This window comes from Symphalangus syndactylus, chromosome 15, assembly GCF_028878055.3.
Source record: "Symphalangus syndactylus isolate Jambi chromosome 15, NHGRI_mSymSyn1-v2.1_pri, whole genome shotgun sequence".
Lineage (NCBI taxonomy): Eukaryota > Metazoa > Chordata > Mammalia > Primates > Hylobatidae > Symphalangus > Symphalangus syndactylus.
In genome coordinates, this window is record NC_072437.2 from 78,382,531 (window position 1) to 78,406,744 (window position 24,214).

The 24,214-nt window shown below is 40.1% G+C and overlaps 2 protein-coding genes across 3 annotated transcripts in view; one reads left to right on the forward strand and one right to left on the reverse strand.

The window, feature by feature from the left end:
* Window positions 1–24,214, reverse strand: part of ELF1 (E74 like ETS transcription factor 1) — a 125,718-nt gene that overhangs the window by 98,645 nt on the left and 2,859 nt on the right. Inside the window, exon 2 of one of the 2 annotated variants that reach the window (XM_063619050.1) lies at window positions 19,143–20,378. The exons of the other annotated variant lie outside the window; for it this stretch is intronic. The gene's annotated coding sequence lies outside the window, so the exon portion shown is untranslated. The remainder of the gene's footprint in view (window positions 1–19,142; window positions 20,379–24,214) is intronic. 2 annotated transcript variants of the gene reach the window in all.
* LOC134732648 (transmembrane protein 78-like) lies at window positions 627–22,517 on the forward strand. Its single transcript, XM_063619085.1, has 4 exons — window positions 627–713; window positions 20,120–20,197; window positions 20,749–20,882; window positions 21,401–22,517. The coding sequence occupies exons 1-4, from the start codon at window positions 650–652 to the stop codon at window positions 21,506–21,508; spliced, it is 384 nt and encodes a 127-aa protein (XP_063475155.1). The 5' UTR covers window positions 627–649; the 3' UTR covers window positions 21,509–22,517.

Genomic DNA, 24,214 nt, shown 5'->3' on the forward strand with positions numbered 1-24,214 from the left:
TACATTTCTTTCAAAAACAAACTGATGCCATCATGCATATTTTGATTAAAATGGTTTTACCTACACCAAGATTATATGTTATCTGAAAGGGATAAAACAGATTCCACCATATATTATACGACTTATTAGCCATACTCATTGCTAACATATATGCTTATAACTTTTACAATTCTATCATTTGATTTCCCAATTCGAGAATAATTTATTTTTAAAGGAATGTCTCAAATTCTACCCCTTAATATTCGTATTAAAAAAAAAAAACAACCTTCACTGGCCTATCAGCACCCACAGAATAAATTCCAATACAAAACATTTATCCATCTTGACTTCACTCTACCTTATTATGCCTTACTTCTGCGCATTCCACCACCGCCCCCCCACCCCCGCATATACTCTACATCTGAACTTGTTAGTTCAAAGCTTTTTCACTCTACCTTTTCAGGCCTTCTCCACCTACTGAATCTCCCCCAAGAGCCTTTTTCTCCTCACTGTGTCATTAAAAGGAAGAACTGGTCACTTCCTCCTTTGTGCTCTCACAGTATTTTGTAAATGATCTAATCACATTGTTTGAATCGTGTTTATTTATTAGTACACACACTTATGGTTACTGCTATGCGCAAAGCACTCTCTGCATTTTGAGCACTCAAGGATGAACAGATTTCCTTCAGAACTCTTCCTACTGGAATACTCTTCCTACTCTGCTGGAATACCTGGTAAAGAACATTATATTCTGTATCATTTGTTTACATGCCTCATTGGTCATTTATTTCAGCATGATATCATGCCTGTCCCACAGTAGTTATTTAATAAATATCTGCTAAATGAAACATTCAGAAATTGAACTAATTATTGGCTCAATGATAAACCTTTTTTTTTTTCCTTTTCCACCCAGTTGAGCCATTGGTCACTTAGACTACTGTATAGGTCTAAAGTACACGAAAAGCCAAGGCCACTTTCCCACTTTCCTGACTTAATCCAAATTCTATGAACAGCTGGGTTAGGATGGGTCTGGTAGCCCTGTTTGGGAATCAAGTCTACAGCAGTAAAGCTCTGCATCTGTAAAGAGAGAATAGCTTCTAGATTTGACCCAGGGTCTATACCTCAACACCCTCATACATTAATAGGTGAAAAAATAATACTTTAGAGACAAAGAGATACAGAGATGAGGAAAAGAACAAAAAGAAAAAAAAAGGAAAACTCCCAAAAGATTAGGGTAAAGTGGCCCTTCCCTTTGACTTTTTGACTTCTGTCCCTTTCAGGCCTTTACTTACACAACTTCTTGTTTAAAAACAACAACAACAAAAATTGACGACAACAAAAAACCTTTTCTTTTTTGTTTTCTTTTTTTTTTGAGACGGAGTCTTGCTCTGTCGCCCAGGCTGAAGTGCAGCGGTGCAATCTCGGCTCACTGCAAGCTCCACTTTCCAGGTTCACACCATTATCCTGCCTCAGCCTCCCAAGTAGCTGGAACCACAGGTGCCCGCCACCACGCCCGGCTAATTTTTTTTTTTTTTTTTTGGTATTTTTAGTAGAGACAGGGTTTCACCATGTTAGCCAGGATGGTTTTGAACTCCTGACCCCGTGATCCACCTGTCTCGGCCTCCCAAAGTGCTGGGATTACAGGCGTGAGCCACCATGGCCGGCCAAAAAAAAATTTTTTTTTCTAATTAGAAGCAAGCAGCTAAGTTTCAGTAAAAAGGAATGTTCAAATAAGATTTTAGACTCTGGCTTTATTTATTCATATTTCTTAATGCCATATAGATGAACAATTAATACTTTCTTTGAACTCATGTTTTACTATGATGACAAATAAAACATTTTAGCTATAGCTAAACTGCTCTGCTTCTCTCCCTCCATACTTGAAGTCAAATCACTGACACAAATGACACTTTAAAACTTAAAAATAGAGAAATAGGAACACTTTTACACTGTTGGTGGGACTGTAAACTGGTTCAACCATCGTGGAAGACAGTGTGGCAATTCCTCAGAGATCTAGAACTAGAAATACCATTTGACCCAGCCATCCCATTACTGGGTATATACCCAAAGGATTATAAATCATGCTGCTATAAAGATACATGCACACGTATGTTTACTGCGGCACTATTCACAATAGCGAAGACTTGGAACCAACCCAAAAGTCCAACAGTGATAGACTGGATTAAGAAAATATGGCACATATATACCACGGAATACTATGCAGCCATAAAAAAGGATGAGTTCATGTCCTTTGTAGGGACATGGATGAAGCTGGAAACCACCAATCTCATCAAACTATCGCAAGGACAAGAAACCAAACACCGCATGTTCTCATTCATAGGTAGGAATTGAATAATGAGAACACTTGGACACAGGAAGGGCAACATCACACACTGGGGCCTGTTGTGGGGTGGGGTGAGTGGGGAGGGATAGCATTAGGACATATACTGAATGTAAATGACGAGTTAATGGGTGCAGCACACCAACATGGCACATGTATACATATGTAACAAACCTGAACGTTGTGCACATGTACCCTAGAACTTAAAGTATAATAAAAATATATATATATAAAAAACTTTAAAGTATTTTAGACTTACATTCATTTTAGGAAATGTTTCTTGGGCACATACAATGTGCTAAGTGTCATATACAATGTGCTAAGCGTTTTTAATGTTCTCGAGTTTCTATCTCCAAGTCTCTTTCCTGAAGGCGATTAAGCCTTTAGGCCAAGATGGGTCAGCCTAGATCTCAAGAATCACCCAGTCAAGTAACAGAATAATGAGAAATAATATCTGTGATACATACATTTGGTCAAAAATTACGACTTGCCCATGGCCACATGGTTAGTAAACTTAAAGCCAACATTTAAATCCATTTTCACTCCAGAATCCTATGTCCTTTCTATAACATCCCAAACCTCGAATCTCAAAAATACTTTGAACTTTAGAAATTAGTTTGAGGCCGGGGACGGTGGCTCATGCCTGTAATCTCAGCACTTTGGGAGACGGAGGTGGATGGATCATGAGGGCAGGAGTTCGAGACCAGCCTGGCCAATATGGTGAAACCCCATCTCTACTAAAAAACACAAAAATTAGCCGGGCATGGTGGCGCACGCCTGTAGTCCCAGCTACTCGGGAGGCTGAGGCAGGAGAATTGCTGGAACCTGGGAGGCGGAGGTTGCAGTGAGCCGAGATCACACCACTGCACTCCAGCCTGGGCGACTAAGCGAGACTCCGTCTCAAAAAAAAAAAAGAAAAAACAAATTAGTTTGAACATCCTCAACAGACATTTCCCAAATTTAAGAATACAAAAATATGCATGTATAATGTGCTACACAGACTAAGAATTCAATTACAAGTTATTGAGGTAAATCTCCAGAGTTTACCAACCTCCTGCTTTCGCTCTTGCTACTGTCTCCCCACTATATTTTTTCTCCCCATCCCTCAAGGCTCTGCTAAAGTTCACCCAAAGAAAGACTATGTTAGCAAAGTGAAGAAACCTTAAAAAAAAAAAAAAAAAAAGGAACAGTGAGGAGGAATATGCCACAAATTACCTCAAGCAGCAAAGTATAGGAATAAATAGGACAGGATGTAAAATAAAAAGATCTGATATTACATACAAACTTAGATAATAAAAATGGAATCAGGCCAGGTGAGGTGGCTCATGCCTGTAATCCCAGCACTTTGGGCAGTGATGATAATAAAAATGGTATCAGGCCACCAAGGTGGACAGACAACATGAGCCCAGGAGTTAGAGACCAACCTGGCAACATGTTGAAACCCCATCTCTACAAAAAATACAAAAATTAGCCATGCATGGTGGCTGATGCCTATGGTCCCAGCTACTGGGGAGGCTGAGGCAGGAAGAGTGCTTGAGCCCAGGAGATCGAGGTTGCAGTGAGCTGAGATGGCACCACTGCTCTCCAGCCTGGGTGACAGTGAGACCCTGTCTCAAAGAAAAGGTATCTATAAAAACATTAGATTCTATCTTGTCTGAAAAAATTCACAGAAAGGAAGTTCGTTCATCAAATGGCATTAGCTAACAATTTAAAAGCACTGCCAAAAATTTTTAAGTCCCTATATCACACTATTCCAATTAGACATTTAAATGTAAAAGAAGTATGGAATAAAATATGGATAAACATTTATACACTAATTGATAAAGAATGACTTTCTGGCCAGGCGCAGTGGCTCACACCTGTAATCCCAGCAATTTGGGAGGCCGAGGCGGTGGATCACTTGTGGTCAGGAGTTCAAAACCAGCCTGGCCAACATGGTGAAACCCTGTCTCTACTAAAAATACAAAAATAAGCTAGACATGGTGGTAGACACCTGTAATCCCAGCTACTTGGGAGGCTGAGGCAGGAGAATCGCCTGAACCTAGGAGGCGGAGGTTGCAGTGAGCCCAGATTGCACCACTGCACTCCAGTCTGGGTGACAGAGACTGCCAAAAAAAAGACTTTCTATGTATGACAAAAAGGCAGAAAAAAAAGTAAAGGAAAAGGATGACATTTTACTACATAAAAATGTAAATGCACTATAACCTAGGCCAGGTACAGTGGCTCATGTCTGTAATCCCAGCACTTTGGAAGGCCAAGGTGGGTGGATCGCTTGAGCCCAAGAGGTTGAGACCAGCCTGGGTAACACAGCAATACCCCATCTTAAAAAATAAGTAAGTAAGTAAATAAATAATTTTTAAAATTACCATAACCAAAGCTAAGGCTAAGAACAAACTAGGGAAAAATATGACAAAAAGTCCTTTAAAAAAAAAAAAACTATTCCTAAGTTTAGCTTACACAGGCAAATACATTTGTCAAAACTCAGCAAATGCTTTCCAAAATAAATCTCTTGCTTCGCTTAAAAAATGAAAACTAGAAATCTTAGGCAACATATTGTGGATGTGCAGGAAAGATGATACAATACAGAACTGTGACAGTGGGCTCATTCTCAAAGAAAATGGTCTTGGACCCTTCATCAAAAGATTGATCAATTAACACCCAATTCTATGTTTTAAGTTAAAATAAAGTGTTTAAGGTAAAGAGATACATGTATTTAGTTCTAAGTAAGTTTTTTTATCTCCAAAGAAAAAAACTAAAATACTGAAACACTGTTCAATAACATGCATGCTAAAATATTTAAGTGAAAATGTACTGATATCTGCAATTTAATAAAAATCTAGGTAGTGGGCATATGAGTACTCATTAGAAAATTTCAACTGTGCCGTGTGTTTTAAAACTTTCATAGGCCGGGCGCGGTGGCTCACGCCTGTAATCCCAGCACTTTGAGAGGCCGAGGCGGGTGGATCACGAGGTCAGGAGATCGAGACCATCCTGGCTAACATGGTGAAACCCCGTCTCTACTAAAAACACACAAAAAAATTAGCCGGGCGTAGTGGCGGGTGCCTGTAGTCCCAGCTACTCGGGAGGCTAAGGGAGGAGAATGGCGTGAACCCGGGAGGCGGAGCTTGCAGTGAGCCGAGATCGTGCCACTGCACTCCAGGCTGGGTGACAGAGCGAGACTCCATCTCAAAAAAAAAAACTTTCATAATAAAATATGGAGGGAAAAAGCTATTGTTAACTGAAACAAATACCCTAATAGAAAAACAGGCATAAGGCATGAATAGGCACTTCAGAAAAGAAATGTAGTCAAATATGGGAAAAGATGTTCATTCTCACAACCTCAGAGCAGAAAAACAATGCCATTTTTCACCTACTAAATTAAACTAGCAAAGATTCAAATGATTAGAGAGGGTACATGGAAAAAAATGTTTTCATATTTTATTTATGAGAGTTCAAAGAGTATCATTCCAGAAGGCAACTTCACAACCAAAAGACTTTAATGCCTCTATCTTTTTATCTAGCAGTTTCAGTCCTTGGGATTTATTCTAATAAAATAAATACATATGCAAAGATGTAGATATATATTCAGCACAATATTGTTCAAAGTAGTAAGAAACTAGAAACAAACTATTATGTAAATCAGGAAATGTCACAGAAACTATATCCCATTATATGGAATGTACCATACTGCTATTGTCTAAATAAAATGGTACAGATATGGAAAAATCTCCAGGATATATTTAAGTGAAATATAAAAGTTACAAAACAGTATGTGATCACATAATACTTATATATGCATGATCTACATTTCAGTATATGCAATGATGGTCAACTAAAACAGCAGTCCCCAACAATTTCGGGTACCAGGGACCAGTTTTGTGGAAGACAATTTTTTCACGGATGGGGGGCAGGGGTTGGGGAGGATGGTTTTGGGACGAAACTGTTCCTCCTCAGATCATCAGGCATTAGATTCTCTTAAGAAGCAGGCAACCTAGATCCCTCACATGCACAGTTCACAATAGGGTTCATACTCCTATGAGAATCTAATGCTGCTGCTGATCTGACAGGAGGTGGAGCTCAGACAGTAATGCTCACTCATCTGCTGCTCATCTCTTGCTGTGCCGCCTGGTTCCTAACAGGCCACGGATGGGTACAGGTCTGCAGGCCTGAGGGGGCTGGGGATCCCTGCACAAAAAGTTAACAGTACTTACTCTGGCTAGTAAGATTCTATGACTCTTATTTGTTACTTGGTATTTAAGTAGTTACTATGAGCCAAGCACTGTTCTGCAGACTAAGGTAAACAATTCAAACATGGTCCCTGTCCCCATTTGAAGGAAATCAACAAAGTGACAAAGAATGACCAGGAAAACCTATTTTAGATAGAGTGATTAGGGATAGCCTTTCTGAAAAGGTGACCGTGGATATGAAACCTGAATGTTAAGCAGCCAGTCATGCAAAGAGGCTGAGGAAGCATACCATATCAGGAGAGAAAATTATAGGCACAAAGGCAGTGGGGTAGGAGGAAGCACCATGGCTAGAATGCAAAGAGGAAAGGGAAGAAGTACGAAAAGCAGCTAGAGAAGAACCTATACAGAGCATGCAGCACTTTTACAGTATGAAAAAAAAAAAAAGGATCAAGCTGGTTTCATCCAAAAAAAAAAACCTATTACACTATCCTCCTAATTGTATAAGCAGACATTTTCAAAGTCTTTCTTTGCTAAGTCCTTGACATACACATCTCATTTAATCCTCAAGACAGAACTATTAAAAAGCACCCAGGGCCGGGTGCAGTGGTTCATGACTATAACCCCAGCACTATGGGAGGCTGAGGCAGGAAAATCACTGGAGCTCAGGAGACCAGCCTGGGCAACATGGAGAAACCTTGTCTCTACAAATGATACAAAAAGATTAGCCGGGTGTGGTGACGCCTACCCGTAGTCCCATCTACTTGGGAGGTTAAGAAGGGAGAATCACTGGAGCTAAGGAGGCAGAGGGTGCAGTAAGCCATTGTTGCACCACTGCACTCCAGCCTGAGCAACAGAGTGAGACCCCGTCTCCAGGGGGAAAAAAAAGGGCATCCAGAAGACTTCAAAAAGCCAGGCCATAGATCAGATGCACCAGAATCATCTAAAGATGCACACACTCCTGAGTCCTACACCTAAAGATTCAACTGTAGGTCTTAGGTGGACCTAAGATTCTCTATTTTTTACTTTCCAGATGATCAGAAGTTAGTATAGTAACATACAGACCTTCACATCTCAATACGAAGTTAGTATAGTAACATACAGACCTTCACATCTCAATACCTGTGTGTACACAATCCCGGAATACCATATTTAGACTAAGTCAGTCGGAAGGTCACATTTGTATTCAGTAGGTCCTGTTTAAGCAAAGTGTATATTTTTCAAATATTTCCTAGACTCTATAGGAGATATTATTTATTTATTTATTTATCTATATTTTTTCAGACAGAGTCTTGTTCTGTCACACAGGCTGCAGTGCAGTGGCACAATCTAGGCTCACTGCAACCTCCGCCTACCCAGGTTCAAGGGATCCTCCTACCTCAGCCTCCTGAGTACCTGGGATTACAGCTGCATGCCACCACACCCAGCTAATTTTTGTATTTTTAGTAAAGACAAGTTTCACTTTGCCCAGTTTTAACTCCTGACCTCAAGTAATTCGCCTGCCTGGGCCTCCAAAGTGCTGGGGTTACAGCTTTTTCTTTTTTTTTTTTTATTATTCTTATACTTTAAGTTCTAGGGTACATGTGCACAACGTGCAGATTTGTCACATATGTATACATGTGCCATGTTGGTGTGCTGCACCCATTAACTCGTCATTTACATTTGGTATATGTCCTAATGCTATCCCTCCCCACTCACCCCACCCCACAACAGGCCCTGGTGTGTGATGTTGCCCTTCCTGTGTCCAAGTATTCTCATTGTTCAATTCCTACCTGTGAGTGAGAACATGTACTGTTTGGTTTTTTGTCTTTGCGATAGTTTGCTGAGAATGATGGTTTCCAGCTTCATCCATGTCCCTACAAAGGACATGAACTCATCCTTTTTATGGCTGCATAGTATTCCATGGTGTATATGTGCCATATTTTCTTAATCCAGTCTATCATTGTTGGACATGTGGGTTGGTTCCAAGTCTTCGCTATTGTGAATAGTGCCGCAATAAACATACGTGTGCATGTGTCTTCATAGCAGCATGATATATAATCCTTTGGGTATATACCCAGTAATGGGATGGCTGGGTCAAATGGCATTTCTAGCTCTAGATCATTGAGGAATCGCCACACTGTCTTCCACGATGGTTGAACCAGTTTACAGTCCCACCAACAGTGTAACAGCGTTCCTATTTCTCCACATCCTCTCCAGCCTGTTGTTTCCTGACTTTTTAATGATCGCCATTCTTACTGGTGTGAGATGGTATCTCATTGTGGTTTTGATTTGCATTTCTCTGATGGCCAGTAATGATGAGCATTTTTTCATGTGTCTCTTAGCTGCATAAATGTCTTCTTTTGAGAAGTGTCTGTTCATATCCTTTGCCCAATTTTTGATGGGGTTGTTTGTTTTTTTCTTGCAAATTTGTTTGAGTTCTTTGTAGATTCTAGATATTAGCCCTTTGTCAGATGAGTAGATTGCAAAAATATTCTCCCATTCTATAGGTTGCCTGTTCACTCTGATAGTAGTTTCTTTTGCTGTGCAGAAGCTCTTTAGTTTAATTAAATCCCACTTGTCAATTTTGGCTTTTGTTGCCATTGCTTTTGGTGTTTTAGACATGAAGTCCTTGCCCATGCCTATGTCCTGAATGGTAATGCCTAGGTTTTCTTCTAGGGTTTTTATGGTTTTAGGTCTAAGATTTAAGTCTTTAATCCATCTTGAATTAATTTTTGTATAAGGTATAAGGAAGGAATCCAGTTTCAGCTTTCTACATATGGCTAGCCAGTTTTCCCAGCACCATTTATTAAATAGGGAATCCTTTCCCCATTTCTTGTTTTTGTCAGGTTTGTCAAAGATCAGATGGTGGTAGATGTGTGGTGTTATCTCTGAGGGCTCTATTCTGTTCCATTGGTCTATATCTCTGTTTTGGTACCAGTACCATGCTGTTTTGGTTACTGCAGCCTTGTAGCATAGTTTGAAGTCAGATAGCGTGATGCCTCCAGCTTCGTTCTTTTGGCTTAGGATTGACTTGGCGATGCAGGCTCTTTTCTGGTTCCATATGAACTTTAAAGTAGTTTTTTTCCAATTCTGTGAAGAAAGTCATTGGTAGCTTGATGGGGATGGCACTGAATCTATAAATTACCTTGGGCAGTACGGCCATTTTCACGATATTGATTCTGCCTATCCATGAGCATGGAATGTTCTTCCATTTGTTTGTATCCTCTTTTATTTCATTGAGCAGTGGTTTGTAGTTCTCCTTGAAGAAGTCTTTCACATGCCTTAAGTTGGATTCCTAGGTATTTTATTCTCTTTGAAGCAATTGTGAATGGGAGTTCACTCATGATTTGGTTCTCTGTCTGTTATTGGTGTATAAGAATGCTTGTGATTTTTGCACATTGATTTTGTATCCTGAGACTTTGCTAAAGGTGCTTAGCAGCTTAAGGAGATTTGGGGCTGAGATGATGGGGTTTTCTAGATATACAATCATATCATCTGCAAAGGGGGCCAATTTGATTTCCTCTTTTCCTAATTGAATACCCTTTATTTCTTTCTCCTGCCTGATTGCCCTGGCCAGAATTTCCAACACTATGTTGAATAGGAGTGATGAGAGAGGGCATCCCTGTCTTATGGCAGTTTTCAAAGGGAACGCTTCCAGTTTTTGCCCATTTAGTATGATATTGGCTGTGGGTTTGTCATAAATAGCTCTTATTATTTTGAGATACGTCCCATCAATACAGAATTTATTGAGTTTTTAGCATGAAGGGCTGTTGAATTTTGTCAAAGGCCTTTTCTGCATCTATTGAGATAATCACGTGTTTTTTGTCATTGGTTCTGTTTATATGATGGATTATGTTTATTGATTTGCATATGTTGAACCAGCCTTGCATTCCCAGGACGAAGCCCACTTGATCATGGTGGATAAGCTTTTTGATGTGCTGCTGGATTCGGTTTGCCAGTATTTTATTGAGGATTTTTGCATTGATGTTCATCAGGGATACTGGCCTAAAATTCTCTTTTTTTGTTGTGTCTCTGCCAGGCTTTGGTATCAGGATGATGCTGGCCTCATAAAATGAGTTAGGGAGGATTCCCTCTTTTTCTATAGATTGGAATAGTTTCAGAAGGAACGGTACCAGCTCCTCCTTGTACCTCTGGTAGAATTCGGCTGTGAATCCGTCTGGTCCTGGACTTTTTTTCGCTGGTAGGCTATTAATTATTTCCTCAATTTCAGAGCCTGTTATTGGTCTATTCAGGGATTCAACTTCTTCCTGGTTTAGTCTTGGGAGGGTGTATGTGTCCAGGAATTTATCCATTTCTTCTAGATTTTCTAGTTTATTTGCATAGAGGTGTTTATAGTATTCTCTGATGGTAGTTTGTATTTCTGTGGGATCGGCTGTGATATCCCCTTTATCATTTTTTATTGCATCTATTTGATTCTTCTTTTATTCTTTATTAGTCTTGCTAGTGGTCTATCAATTTTATCTTTTAAAAAAAACCAGCTCCTGGATTCACTGATTTTTTGAAGGGTTTTTGTGTTTCTATCTCCTTCAGTTCTGCTCTTAGTTATTTCTTGCCTTCTGCTAGCTTTTGAATGTGTTTGCTCTTGCTTCTTTAGTTCTTTTGTGATGTTAGGGTGTCAATTTTAGATCTTTCCTGCTTTCTCTTGTGGGCATTTAGTGCTATAAATTTCCCTCTACACACTGCTTTAAACGTGTCCCAGAGATTCTAGTATGTGGTGTCTTTGTTCTCATTAGTTTCAAAGTACATCTTTATTTTTGCCTTCATTTTATTATGTACCCAGTAGTCATTCAGAAGCTGGTTGTTCAGTTTCCATGTAGTTTTGAGTGAGTTTCTTAAACCTGAGTTCTAGTTTGATTGCACTGTAGTCTGAGAGACAGTTTGTTTTAATTTCTGTTCTTTTACATTTGCTGAGGAGTGCTTTACTTCCAACTATGTGGTCAATTTTGGAATAAGTGCGATATGGTGCTGAGAAGAATGTACATTCTGTTGATTTGGGGTGGAGAGTCCTGTAGATGTCTATTAGGTCCGCTTGGTGCAGAGCTGAGTTCAAGTCCTGGGTATCCTTCCTTATTAACTTTCTGTCTCGTTGATCTATCTAATGTTGACAGTGGGGTGTTAAAGTCTCCCATTATTATTGTGTGGGAGTCTAAGTCTCTTTGTAGGTCTCTAAGGACTTGCTTTATGAATCTGGGTGCTCCTGTATTGGATGCATATATATTTAGAATAGTTAGCTCTTCTTGTTGAATTGATCCCTTTACCATTATGTAATAGCCTTGTCTCTTTTGATCTTTGTTGGTTTAAAGTCTGTTTTATCAGAGACTAGGATTGCAACCCCTGCCTTTTTTTGTTTTCCATTTGCTTGGTAGGTCTTCCTCTATCCCTTTATTTTGAGCCTATGTGTGTCTCTGCATGTGAGATGGGTCTCCTGAATATAGCACACTGATGGGTCTTGACTCTTTATCCAATTTGCCAATCTGTGTCTTTTAGTTGGAGCATTTAGCCCATTTACATTTAAGGTTAATATTGTTATGTGTGAATTTGATCCTGTCATGATGTTAGCTGGTTATTTTGCTCGTTAGTTGATGCAGTTTCTTCCTAGTCTCGATGATCTTTACAATTTGGCATGTTTTTGCAGTGGCTGGTACCTGTTGTTCCTTTCCATTTTTAGTACTTCCTTCAGGAGCTCTTGTAGGGCAGGCCTGGTGGTGACAAAATCTCTCAGCATTTGCTTGTCTGTGAAGGATTTTATTTCTCCTTCACTTATGAAGCTTAGTTTGGCGGGATATGAAATTCTGGGTTGAAAATTCTTTTCTTTAAGAATGTTGAATATCGGCCCCCACTCTCTTCTGGCTTGTAAAGTTTCTGCCAAGAGATCCGCTGTCAGTCTGATGGGCTTCCCTTTGTGGGTAACCCAGCCTTTTTCTCTGACTGCCCTTAACAGTTTTTCCTTCATTTCAACTTTGGTGAATCTGACAATTATGTGTCTTGGAGTTGCTCTTCTCAAGGAGTATCTTTGCAGCATTCTCTGTATTTCCTGAATTTGAATGTTGGCCTGCCTTGCTAGGTTGGGGAAGTTCTCCTGTATTATATCCTGAAGAGTGTTTTCCAACTTGGTTCCATTCTCCTCATCACTTTCAGGTACACCAATCAGATGTAGATTTGGTCTTTTCACATAGTCCCATATTTCTTGGAGGCTTTGTTCATTTCTTTTTACTCTTTTTTCTCTAAACTTCTCCTCTCACTTCATTTCATTCATTTGATCTTCAATCACTGATACCCTTTCTTCCAGTTGATGAAATCGGCTACTGAAGCTTGTGCATTCGTCACATAGTTCTCGTGCCATGGTTTACAGCTCCATCAGGTCATTTAAGGACTTCTCTACACTGGTTATTCTAGGTAGCCATTCGTCTAATCTTTTTTCAAGGTTTTTAGCTTCTTTGCTATGGGTTCGAACTTCCTCCCTTAGGTCGCAGAAGTTTGGTCATCTGAAGCCTTCTTCTCTCAATTCATCAAAGTCATTCTCCGTCCAGCTTTGTTCCGTTGCTTGCGAGGAGCTGTGTTCCTTTGGAAGGGGAGAAGTGCTCTGATTTTTAGAATTTTCAGTTTTTCTGCTCTGTTTTTTCCCTATCTTTGTAGTTTCATCTACCTTTGGTCTTTGATAATGGTAACGTACAGATGGGGTTTTGCTGTGGATGTCCTTTCTGTTTGTTAGTTTTCCTTCTAAGAGTCAGGACCCTCAGCTGCAGGTCTGTTGGAGTTTGCTGGAGGTCCACTCCAAACCATGTGTGCCTGGGTATCAGTAGCAGACGCTGCAGAACAGCGAATATTGCTGAACAGCAAATGTTGCTGCCTGATCATTCCCCTGGAAGCTTCATCTAAGAGGGGTACCTGGCCGTGTGAGGTGTCAGTCTGCCCCCTACTGGGGGGTGCCTCCCAGTTAGGCTACTCGGGGGTCAGGGACCCACTTGAGGAGGCAGTCTGACCATTCTCAGATCTCAAACTCCGTGCTGGGAAAATCACTACTCTCTTCAAAGCTGTCAGACAGGGACATTTAAGTCTGCAGAGGTTTCTGCTGCCTTTTGTTTGGCTATGCCCTGCCCCCAGAGGTGGAGTCTACAGAGGCAGGCAGGCAGGCCTCCTTGAGCTGCGGTGGGCTCCAACCAGTTCAAGCTTCCCAGCAGCTTTGTTTACCTACTCAAGCCTCAGCAATGGCGGGCGCCCCTCCCCCAGCCTGGCTGCCGCCTTGCAGTTCGATCTCAGACTGCTGTGTTAGTAATGAGTGAGGCTCCGTGGGCGTGAGGCCTCCAAGCCAGGCGTGGGATATAATCTGCTGTGCCATTTGCTAAGACCGTGGGAAAAGCACAGTATTAGGGTGGGAGTGACCCCATTTTCTAGGTGCCGTCTGTCACAGCTTCCCTTGGCTAGGAAAGGGAATTCCCTGACCCCTTCTGCTTCCGGGTGAGGCGATGCCTCGCCCTGCTTCAGCTCACGCTCAGTGGCCTGCACCCACTGTCCGACAAGCCCCAGGGAGATGAACCCGGTACCTCAGTTGGAAATGCAGAAATCACCCGTCTTCTGCATCGCTCACGCTGGGAGCTGCAGACTGGAGCTGTTCCTATTCGGCCATCTTGGAACTGCCTATAGCCTTTTCTTTGAGACAAGGTCTCCATCTGTCACCCAGGCTGGAGGGCAGTGGTGCAAATACAGCTTACTGCAGCCTTGACCTCCAAGGCTCAAGTGATCTCACCTCAGCTTCCCAAGTAGCTGGGATTATGGGCACACCACCACACTCAGCTAATTTCTTAATATTTTGTAGTGACAGGATACCAGTATGTTTGTTACCCCAGCTAGTCTAAAATTCTGGGCTCAAGCAATCCGCCCACCTCAGCCTGCTAAAGTGCTGGGATTACAGGCGTGAGCTATCATGCCTAGCTAAAGGTATTTTAATTCAAGTTTTTCCTTCAAAAAAAAAAAAAAAAAAAGAAAAGAAAAAGATAAAGAACCCGAATTGGCAGCCTGTCACACACCGCAACCCCAACTACAACTACTATTCATTCTCACTCCCTGCTTTTCATAGCCAAACTTCCTCAAAAGATGTGTATATACTGTCCTCACCTACTCATTTCTTCATCTCCCACTCATTCTTCAACCCAGCCTAATCTAACTTAATTCTGCCTCTATTATGCCACTAAATCTAACTAAAGTCAATGACCTCCCAGGGCTAAATCCAATGAACACTTTCAGAATTTGTTGTGTTAGGCCTATCACTTTTAAGACTTCTTTGGCTTCTCTGATAACACTCTCCTGATTTTGCCCCAGTTCTCGACTACTCTTTCTCAGTTTTCCCTGCCCCACCTCCTCACCACTTACCACTAGAGGTCCTAAAAGCTCAAGGTCTTCTTCTTACTCCAGACTCTCCAAAGGCAAACATCAACTTCTAGGGCTTCAAACTACCAAGTCACAGTATCAAGGTGAAAATCACATATCCTCAAATTACCCTTGACAATTCTCTTAAGTTCGCCCTTTAAGTACACTTTACCATATGAACAGCCCACAATGGTGGCCAATATACAATCCCCTCCAACATTCAAGCACCATACTAAACAGGTAGTTTACAGTTAAAGACCAAGTGTACAAAAAAGCACATCATTTTTCTTGCTCCTATGCCATTCCACCTCCATAATCCCTCATTTAAAACCCATCAATATCTGCCCACTCTGCTGAAGATAAAATTCAAAATATTTAACATGGCCTAGAATGTCTTATATGATTTAATACCTTGCAGCCTCATCTCCCATCACATCTCACTTTCTACATTACAGCCCGCCAGGCCTTTCATTTCCCAAAGTACACCCTTTCTTCCTTGCAGATCATTTGCAAAATGCTACTCCCTCAATCTACTCTCTCTTCCCTTTTCTCCCTTTCTCTTACATAAGTCTTAGTCATCCTTTGGGTCTCTACAGAAACGTCTTCTCCTTAGGGAAGCCTTCTCAATCCAGCCCTTCCCCACACCATGTTAGGGGTCTCCCTGCCATGCATGTACACTTAAGCACACTTTTTACTTGTTCGATGTCTGTCTCTCCCACTAAACTGTATGCTTCATGAAGATCTTGTCAGCTTTCATCATTGTTTTATCCCAGCATCTAACACTCACATATTGGTGAAATAAGAAACTTCATCATTACAGATGCTTTTTACATTCATAAATAATGTGCATACAGTATCCAAATACAAACTGAAATTTGCTTTTTAAAATTATTTAATTGGGGTAAAGTAGAACAAAATGTATCATCTTAATCCTTTTTAAGTATACAGTACAATACCTTTAGTACATTCACACTGTGGTGCAACAAAACTCTTTTCATCTTTCAAAGCTGAAAGTCTATATCCATTAAACAATAACCCCCCATTCTCCCTTACCCCCAGTTCCTGGCAACCACCATTCTACTTAAGTCTCTATGAGACTATTCTAGGTACCTCATATAAGGTGAATCATGCAGTATATCTTCTTTGTGACTGGCTTATTTCACTTAGCATAATGTCCTCAAGGTTATGTAGCATGTGTCAGAATTTCCTTCCTTTTTAAGGCTGAATGACATTTCACTGTATGTACACACCACACTTTATTTAACCATTCATCCACTGATTGATCTTTGGGTTGCTTCCACCTTTTGGTAACATAATAAATATTTATTATTGTAACGCTTCTAAGAACAAGGGCGTACAAATATCTCTGAGACCTTGCTCTCAATTATTTTGAGTATATATCAAGAAGCAGAATTGCTGGATTATGATAATTCTCTTTCAAAAAAAATTTTTTTTTGAGTTGGAGTCTTGCTCTGTCGCCCAGTCTGGAGTGCAGTGGCACAGTCTCTGCTCACTGCAACCTCCCAGGTTCAAGCAATTCTTCTGCTTCAGCCTCCCGAGTAGCTGGGACTACAGGCACCTGCCACCACGCCCAGCTAATTGTTGAATTTTTAGAGACAGGATTTCACCATATTGGCCAGGCTGGTCTCGAACTCCTGACCTCGTGATCCACTTGCCTAAGCCTCCCAAAGTGCTGGGATTACAGGCATGAGCCACCATGCCCGGCCTCTCAGATTTTTTAGAAAGTGCCATCCTGTTTTCCATTGTGGCCAGACCATTTTACATCCCCACCAACACAGGAATTCTTGGTACAAGAGTTTCAATTTCTTCACATCCTTGCCAATACCTGTTACATTCTGTTTTGTTTTAATAGGACCCATCCTAATGAGTATCAGGTTGTGACTGCTTTCATATAAACTTTATGTGCCTTCACTTCCTACAAATTTGTGGCAAAAAGCCATCTAAAAATATGTTCCATAAACAACCTTCTAGAAGGTAATGGCAACGCAAAAGAAAAAAGTTTTTAAAAGTAGCATTTTAAGGAACAGTAATATTGTAGTTCATGTGAAATGGCATAAAAACGAAGGAAAAAAAAAAAAAACAAATGAAAGGCATTCCCACTCATATCTGAAATTCTCTGATGCCACCTGCCTGCTTGGAGCTCCGAATTCCTTAAGCTTATGTTTTGTCTCCCTTCAGGATACTCCTCCTTCACTACTGCCCCCGATTCATGCGCTGGGACACCTTATCCCATTCTCTTTGCCTGTGGCTGTACCCTTCCTTTCTATTTCAGCTCTGTGCACCTTGGCATTAGAGGGTATAGATGATTAACACAGATGTTTGAACAGCTGAGGTAAAATGAATCCCATTACAACCTTGAAAAGTTGAATTAAATGTTTGATTAAAACTGAAAATGAAAAAAACACACACACACACACACCTGAAAACGGATAAAAAAGCTTCATATAGAGCAATGTATCAACACATTCTAAATCAGAAATGTATCTTGGTCTCTGGACTCTAAATTCAAAAAACTTTAAGATTAAACTGCAAATAAAGATTTACGACAATCTAGAATGACTCTCTGGATCAAAAAGTCACTAGGCTAGGCACCTTCCCACAAATTTAAAATAAAGCACAAAAATGTTTTAAATCAAAGGTATGTATTCAATAGTGATTAGCGTGCATTCAAAATTAAAAGATGCTTTAAAGTTTGCATACACACAAAATTTATAGAACAGTTATTGCTTTTTCAAAGTTCAAGTCATCTGTATCAGAATTACTTTCCTTTCTTTTTTTTTTTTTTTTTTTTTTGGGAGAGAGTCTCAGTCTGTCGCCCAGGCTAGAGTGCAATGGCATGATATCAACTCACTGCAACCTCCACTTCCCAGGTTCAAGTGATTCTCCTGATACACCCTCCAAGTAGCTGAGATTACAGGTGTGCACCACCATGCCCAGTTAATTTTTGTATTTTTAGTAGAGACGAGGTTTCATCATGTTGGCCAGGCTGGTCTCGAACTCCTGACCTCAAGTGATCTGCCCACCTCAGCCTCCCCAAGTGCTGGGATTATAGGCGTGAGACACTGCACCTGGCCAGAATTACTTTTCAAAGAACAAAATGTTTTAGTATTTACATTTGTGAAATGAACCCAGGAGTGAACACTTCCATTAATCCTGAAATAGTAACCATTATAGCGTAAAAATGTAGAAAGATATTGTGTGATAAAGGTTCCTAAGTGTTGCTTAAATGTTAAACTAAAAATTTATTTATGTAAGTTCATTGTCATTTACAATTTTAAAAAGGGTATCATAGCAAAACTATTAAAGAAGGCTAGAAAACAAATATGTCTTTAAGTTTACTGAGTCTTCATTCAATACCTAGGTGAAGAGTAAATAGATCACCAAGTATTTTGAAAGTTACTTTCCTTGGCCGGGCACAGTCGCTCACGCCTGTAATCCCAGCACTTTAGAAGACCAAGGCGGGAAGATCACCTGAACCCAGCATTTAGAGGTTGCAGTGAGCCATGATCATGACACAGCACTCCAGCCTGGGAGACAGACAGACTCCCTGTCTCGATAAATAAATAAATGAGTAAATACTTAAAAATAAATTTAAGAAAGTTACTTTTCTTAAACTGTATCTAAATAATACTAACCTCTACGTTATATGGCAATTTACCTTGTAGACCTACATAAACGTGCACTTTCATCATAGTCTACTTCACTTACAATTACACAGTACTGTTTGTAGAATATAAGATATATGTGTTAGCAAAAAATAATTTTGAAAAGTTACCCACAACTCCATATATTTACTTTGAAAAAGTTAAATAAAACCAAACACTTAAAGTTTATTGCGTTTGTCACACTACATTTTTCAGAACTGACTCAGAGAAATATTTAAATAATTAAAATCGCCAGGCAAGGTGGCTCACGCCTGTAATCTCAGCACTTTGGGAGGCTGAGGTAGGAGGATCACTTGAGGTCAAGAGTTCCAGACCAGCCTGGCCAACACAGTGAAATTCCATCTCTACTAAAAATACAAAAATCAGCCAGGCATGGTGGTGCATGCCTGGAATCCCAGCTACTTATGAGGCTGAGGCATGAGAATTGCTTGAACCTGGGAGGCAGAGCTTGCAGTGAGCCGAGATCATGCTACTGTACTCCAGCCTGGATGACAGACTGAGACTCCATCTCAAAAAAAAAAAATTAAGATCATTAACATTATAGTTGACCATTAGTACATTACCAAAACATAAGGTCCTTACAGTAAAGTACCAGGTCCCTACGGTGAAGTATCAGTGGCAAGGGGGTCAATGATTCATCCATTCTCCTCAGCGTGGATATCACCTTCTTAAATAAGGCACAATTGCTGACCTCAGATGGCTGCTTCAGCCCACTTCTGCTTTACTGGTGACACAAATTTCAAGCCCTAAATGGCTACCCCACCCCTTCTGACACCTCTGGGAATTCAAGTGTGTAAGACATTTATAACATTATTGGCTGTAAACAGCTCATCTCTTGGGAAAGTTTTATTTGGTCACGAGTCCAAAACTGAAACATTTCCTGAGTTGCAGTGAGCAAATAAGTATTTCACAATCACCATTTTATTTTGATTCAAGTTAGTTTATGAAACTACAAAACTAGTATAATTTGTGAGCAGAGTGTCCTTCTAAATAAGTAGCATAATATAAACCAAACTCATTTGTATAAATACAATTAAGGCAATCCATCCAAAACATAGAGAACTTTTAACAACTGAAACCAAAGCCACAAAAAAACGAGGCAAGAAGGCCACTTTCACTTAGCCAAAAAAGGGTGTGGGGGGATGTTTGATATATTTCTCAAAAAATATAACTCTCAAGGATAATACCATATGTCTTATAAAATGGGATAAAAAAATCAGTACAACAAAAGGGATAAACGACCATTTCACAACAGGCCTACATGCCACAATATTTTAAAAAACCAACCCTTTCATATGAAATTTCTGGAGCAAAGAAGTACCATCTAAAAAGCATTCTTGAATCATTGCAGCTTTTTAAAACTACTGGTTCCATTTTTGATTCCCTTTATTTAAAAGCCTCAGAAAATGTTCAGAGAAAAATTAATTTCAAGCCTTCTATTTAATGAGCATCACTGCATGCACCAACGTGGAAGAACCAAAGCCAGTTCTAAAACAGTAAATCACAAATGAATGAAACTTTAATTCTTGATGGTTTTAGTCCTGATATTTTGTCCACAGGGTGGCAGTCTCACAGTATTAACTTGTTCATGGAGTCAACGCACAATTTCACAGTTCGAAAGCCACAGACATATGCAGGTATGCAATAAATTTACTAGCTGGCCAACCCTAAGAGTAAAAACTGCCAGTCCCCTGCAATAAAATCTGTACTTCATAAAACTTCTCTATTTCTTTTAGAAATATTTACTTTCTGAAGTCGTAGATTTTTCCTTCAGTGTTATCTCTTGTATCTGATCCTTTCTATTCTGCTGCCACCAACCTATTTAGGGAGAGAGTAGAAGCAAGGAGAGATGTTAGGAGATTATTAATGGACTGCGGGAAGTCCTTGACCCTTGTCAAGGCCTAATGGAGTGGGAATAGGAAAGGGACAATGGAGATGGAGAGCACAAACATAATCCTTCTATCCTCCAGTTCAACTTGCACGTTACTACCAAATTCGTTTCATTAAAACATTCCTCGTATTACCAGAAATCTCTTTTCCTAACTAAACTCCTTAGCTCCAAATCCAAGAGGCTTCCAAAAAATCTCGTCAAGGGGCTTCGTAAAATAAACTTTGCTTTGCTTTAAATAGACCTTGCCACTTCTTGATTTTCATTCATTCATTCAAATGTTTTCTGAATGTTTACCAGGTGCCAAGCCCTGCTTCAAGTCTGATGACACAGAGGGAAACAAGTCAAAGCCCCTGCTTCAAAGTTACACTCCTGACAGTACATTCTGTGAGCGAGAGGAGGATACGTCCCCAGACACTTCCAGCTCTCTGCAGGTAAGAGGTATCGTTCTTCCTAAGTATGAGCCATTGGAGTAACACTAGGCATCAGGAGGATAGTAAAAACACATTGTCCACTACAGACCCTAATCTATTTTCGCAGCCTTATTTCCCATTCCTATCCTACCTGCACCCTCAGCTCCATTAAAATATGCTAGTAACTGTTGGCGTGCCTCTGCTCCTGCTTGCTTCCTTTCAATGCCTTGTCCCCGTCCCTGTCTTTCCTAACCAGCCTTCAAAGCTTATCTCGAATGCTGCCTCCTACAAGAGGCCTTTCCTCATTCCCCTCACACAAACTCAGATATGGATTTTGAACACTATCAAACACTTATGACCCCTGGCTTAGTCCCCTCTGAGCATTTATCAAACTATGTATTGTATCATAATTATCTGCATACTTACCTAACCGCCTCCATCAGTTATTTAATGAGCACTTGCCACATTTGTGGAACTAACTAGGAGCTGAACTTTCCCCATTAAATTATTCCATTATTATTTTAATTTTTATTTTCTAGAGAGAGGGTCTCACCCTGTTGCCCAGGCTGGAGTTCAGTGGTGCGATCACAGCTCACTGCAGCCTCAACCCCCCAGGTTCAAGCAATCCTACCACCTTAGCCTCCTGAGAAGCTGGGACTACAGGCATGCACCACCACACCAGCTAATTTTTGTTTTTTTTTTCCTTTGGTAGAGATGAAGTTTCACCATGTTGCCCAGGCTGCTATTATTTTTAAACAGATAATATCCAAATGATAAATGTAAAATCAAGAGATAAAATATTCTACATGCTTTTTATTGCTTCAATCCTTTTTAAGAGTTTGATTGAGATAAAACTTACATATCATGAAGTTTATCTACTTAAAGTGTACAATTCGACATTATTTAGTGCATTTATAGAGTTATAGAACTATCACTGTAATCTATTTTAGGATTTTCAATCACCCTAAATTTACTATCCACATTGGCAGTCACCTCACCCCAAACCTCCCTATCCCCTCTGATCCAAGGCAACCACTAATCTACCCTCTTTCTCTATAGATTTGCCTATTTTGGATATTTCATATAAATGGAATAAAAATGTGGTCTTTCATGCCTGGCTCCTTAGTGTAATGTTCTTGTGATTGAATACCTCATCCCTTTTTATTCCCAAATATTCCACTGTGTGGATACACTACATTTTACCTATTCACTCATCAGTTGAGGGACATTCAGGTTGTTTTTACTTTTTGCTTATGAATAATGCTGCTATAAACATTTGTGTACAAGGTTTGGTGTGGGCATGTTTTCATTTCTACTGGGTACATACCTAGGAGTGGAAATACTGGATCATATGGTAACTGTTTTAACATTTAGAGGAACTGCCAAACTGTTTTCCAAAGCAACTGCACCATTATACATTTCCAGCAGCACTGTATGAAGGTTCCAACTTCTTTACTATTGTTTGAATCTTTACTACATACAGAACAAGAACGATCTCATTATATCCTTGCCTTCAGAGAACTTATATTGACAGAATAAGACAAGAAATAAACAGAAACAAATAAACAGGTTAATTTCAGATACTAAGAAAATGAAAAAAAATGTCATAAAGTAACCAGAAAGTAACCAAGGAAGAGGAAGTCTCAAGCTAAAGTGGTCAGAAAAGATCTCTCTGAGAAGGTAATGTTGACCTGAGATGTGCAGAGCTACAGAGGGAATATTCCAGGCAAAGGAAAAATGCAAGTAACAAAACTCCGAGACAAGGATAAGTTTGGCATGGCAAAAAGGAAGCCTACGTAGCCAAGATACAATGAAGTGGTAGATAAGGTAGGACCTGAGGTTAGGAGGGTAAGGTCTAGATAATGTTGGACCTACGAGACCATGATAAGGTCTTTGGATTTTAGCTGAAATGCAGTAATTGCTTTAAAATCCCTTCTACTTTTTTAAATACCAGCGTTCATCTCTGCAAACATTTACTGAAATTTCACATCTTTTTTCTTTTTTTTTTTTTTAAGAGACAAGGTCTTAGGGTCTTGCTCTGTCACATGGAGTGTAGTGGTGCCATCACAGCTCACTGCAGCCTTGAACTCCTGGGCTCAATGGATCCTCCCACCTTAGGCTTGCAAGTAGCTAGGACTACAGGCATGTGGCATCACACCTGGCTAATTTTTTTTAAATTTTATTTTTGTAGAGAAAGGCTCTTGTTATGTTGTCCAGGCTCTCTCACTTTCTTTCTTTTTTTTTTTTTCCCCTGAGGTGGAGTCTCCCTCTGTCTCCAAGGCTGGAGTGCAGTGACTCGATCCTGAGATCCTGGCTTACTGCAATCTCTGCCTCCAGGGCTCACGCGATCCTCCCACCTTGGCCTCCTGAATAGCTGATACAGGTGCAGCGGGTGCCACCATGCCTGGCAAATTTTTTGTATTTTTGGTAGAGATGGGATTTTGCCATGTTGATCCACCTGCCTCAGCCTCCCAAAGTACTAGGATTATAGGCATGAGCCACCACACCCTGTCTCTTTCATGTATCTTCTAATTACACCTAACAGTAGCAAATATTAAAGAGGTTATTTGGGTAAATCCACAGCACTCAGTGTCACTAATTTATGGCCCAAGAGAGAGCACCTAAAATATGCCTGCCAATGGCACAAGTGTAAGAATGAATCCTCACCAATTGATTACCTAGCCTTAATCAATTTAAGATATATGTCTTACTGACAGTAATGAGGAGCTCTGTCTTCGAATACCAAGGTCACTTTCAACAAAGCAAGACAGATCATTCTCACATTTTAAGCCTAGATTTCATTCCTATAAAGTGAATTCTAATTAACTGATTGCTTTTCTCCATTCTATTAATTACAAATTAATATTCAACTCCTAAACATAAAATCTACGGACACAAAACATTCTACATGTTTCTTTATTGTTTGAATCTTTTAAAACAAGAATTTTTCAAATGCCACTGCTATCTTTGGGTTTTCCAAGAGACAGAAATGGTTTAAAAATTTTTGTGACATAAAATGTCACTCCTTGATAAAAGAACCTGTTACCTAGTCAAAATTTATCAAGTTAAAATTCCTTTTTACATTCCCAGCTTGATCTCCCATGGCCCTCCCTGCAGGCACTCTGTGCTCCTGCCAAACCGACTACTCGCCAGCCTCATACTTGTTCCCCCTACTTCAGTTTTATGATTCACATTCCCCACCAGGACAAATCCAATCAGTTCTTCAAGGTCCACTCTCCCCTCTAAGTCTCTTCTCCAGTCCTCTCCTTTGAGCGGAACCAATTCCTCATCTCTGTTACTCCAGTAGCACTTCTACAACTCAGATGTTGCCTTACCATATTCTACGTAATGCA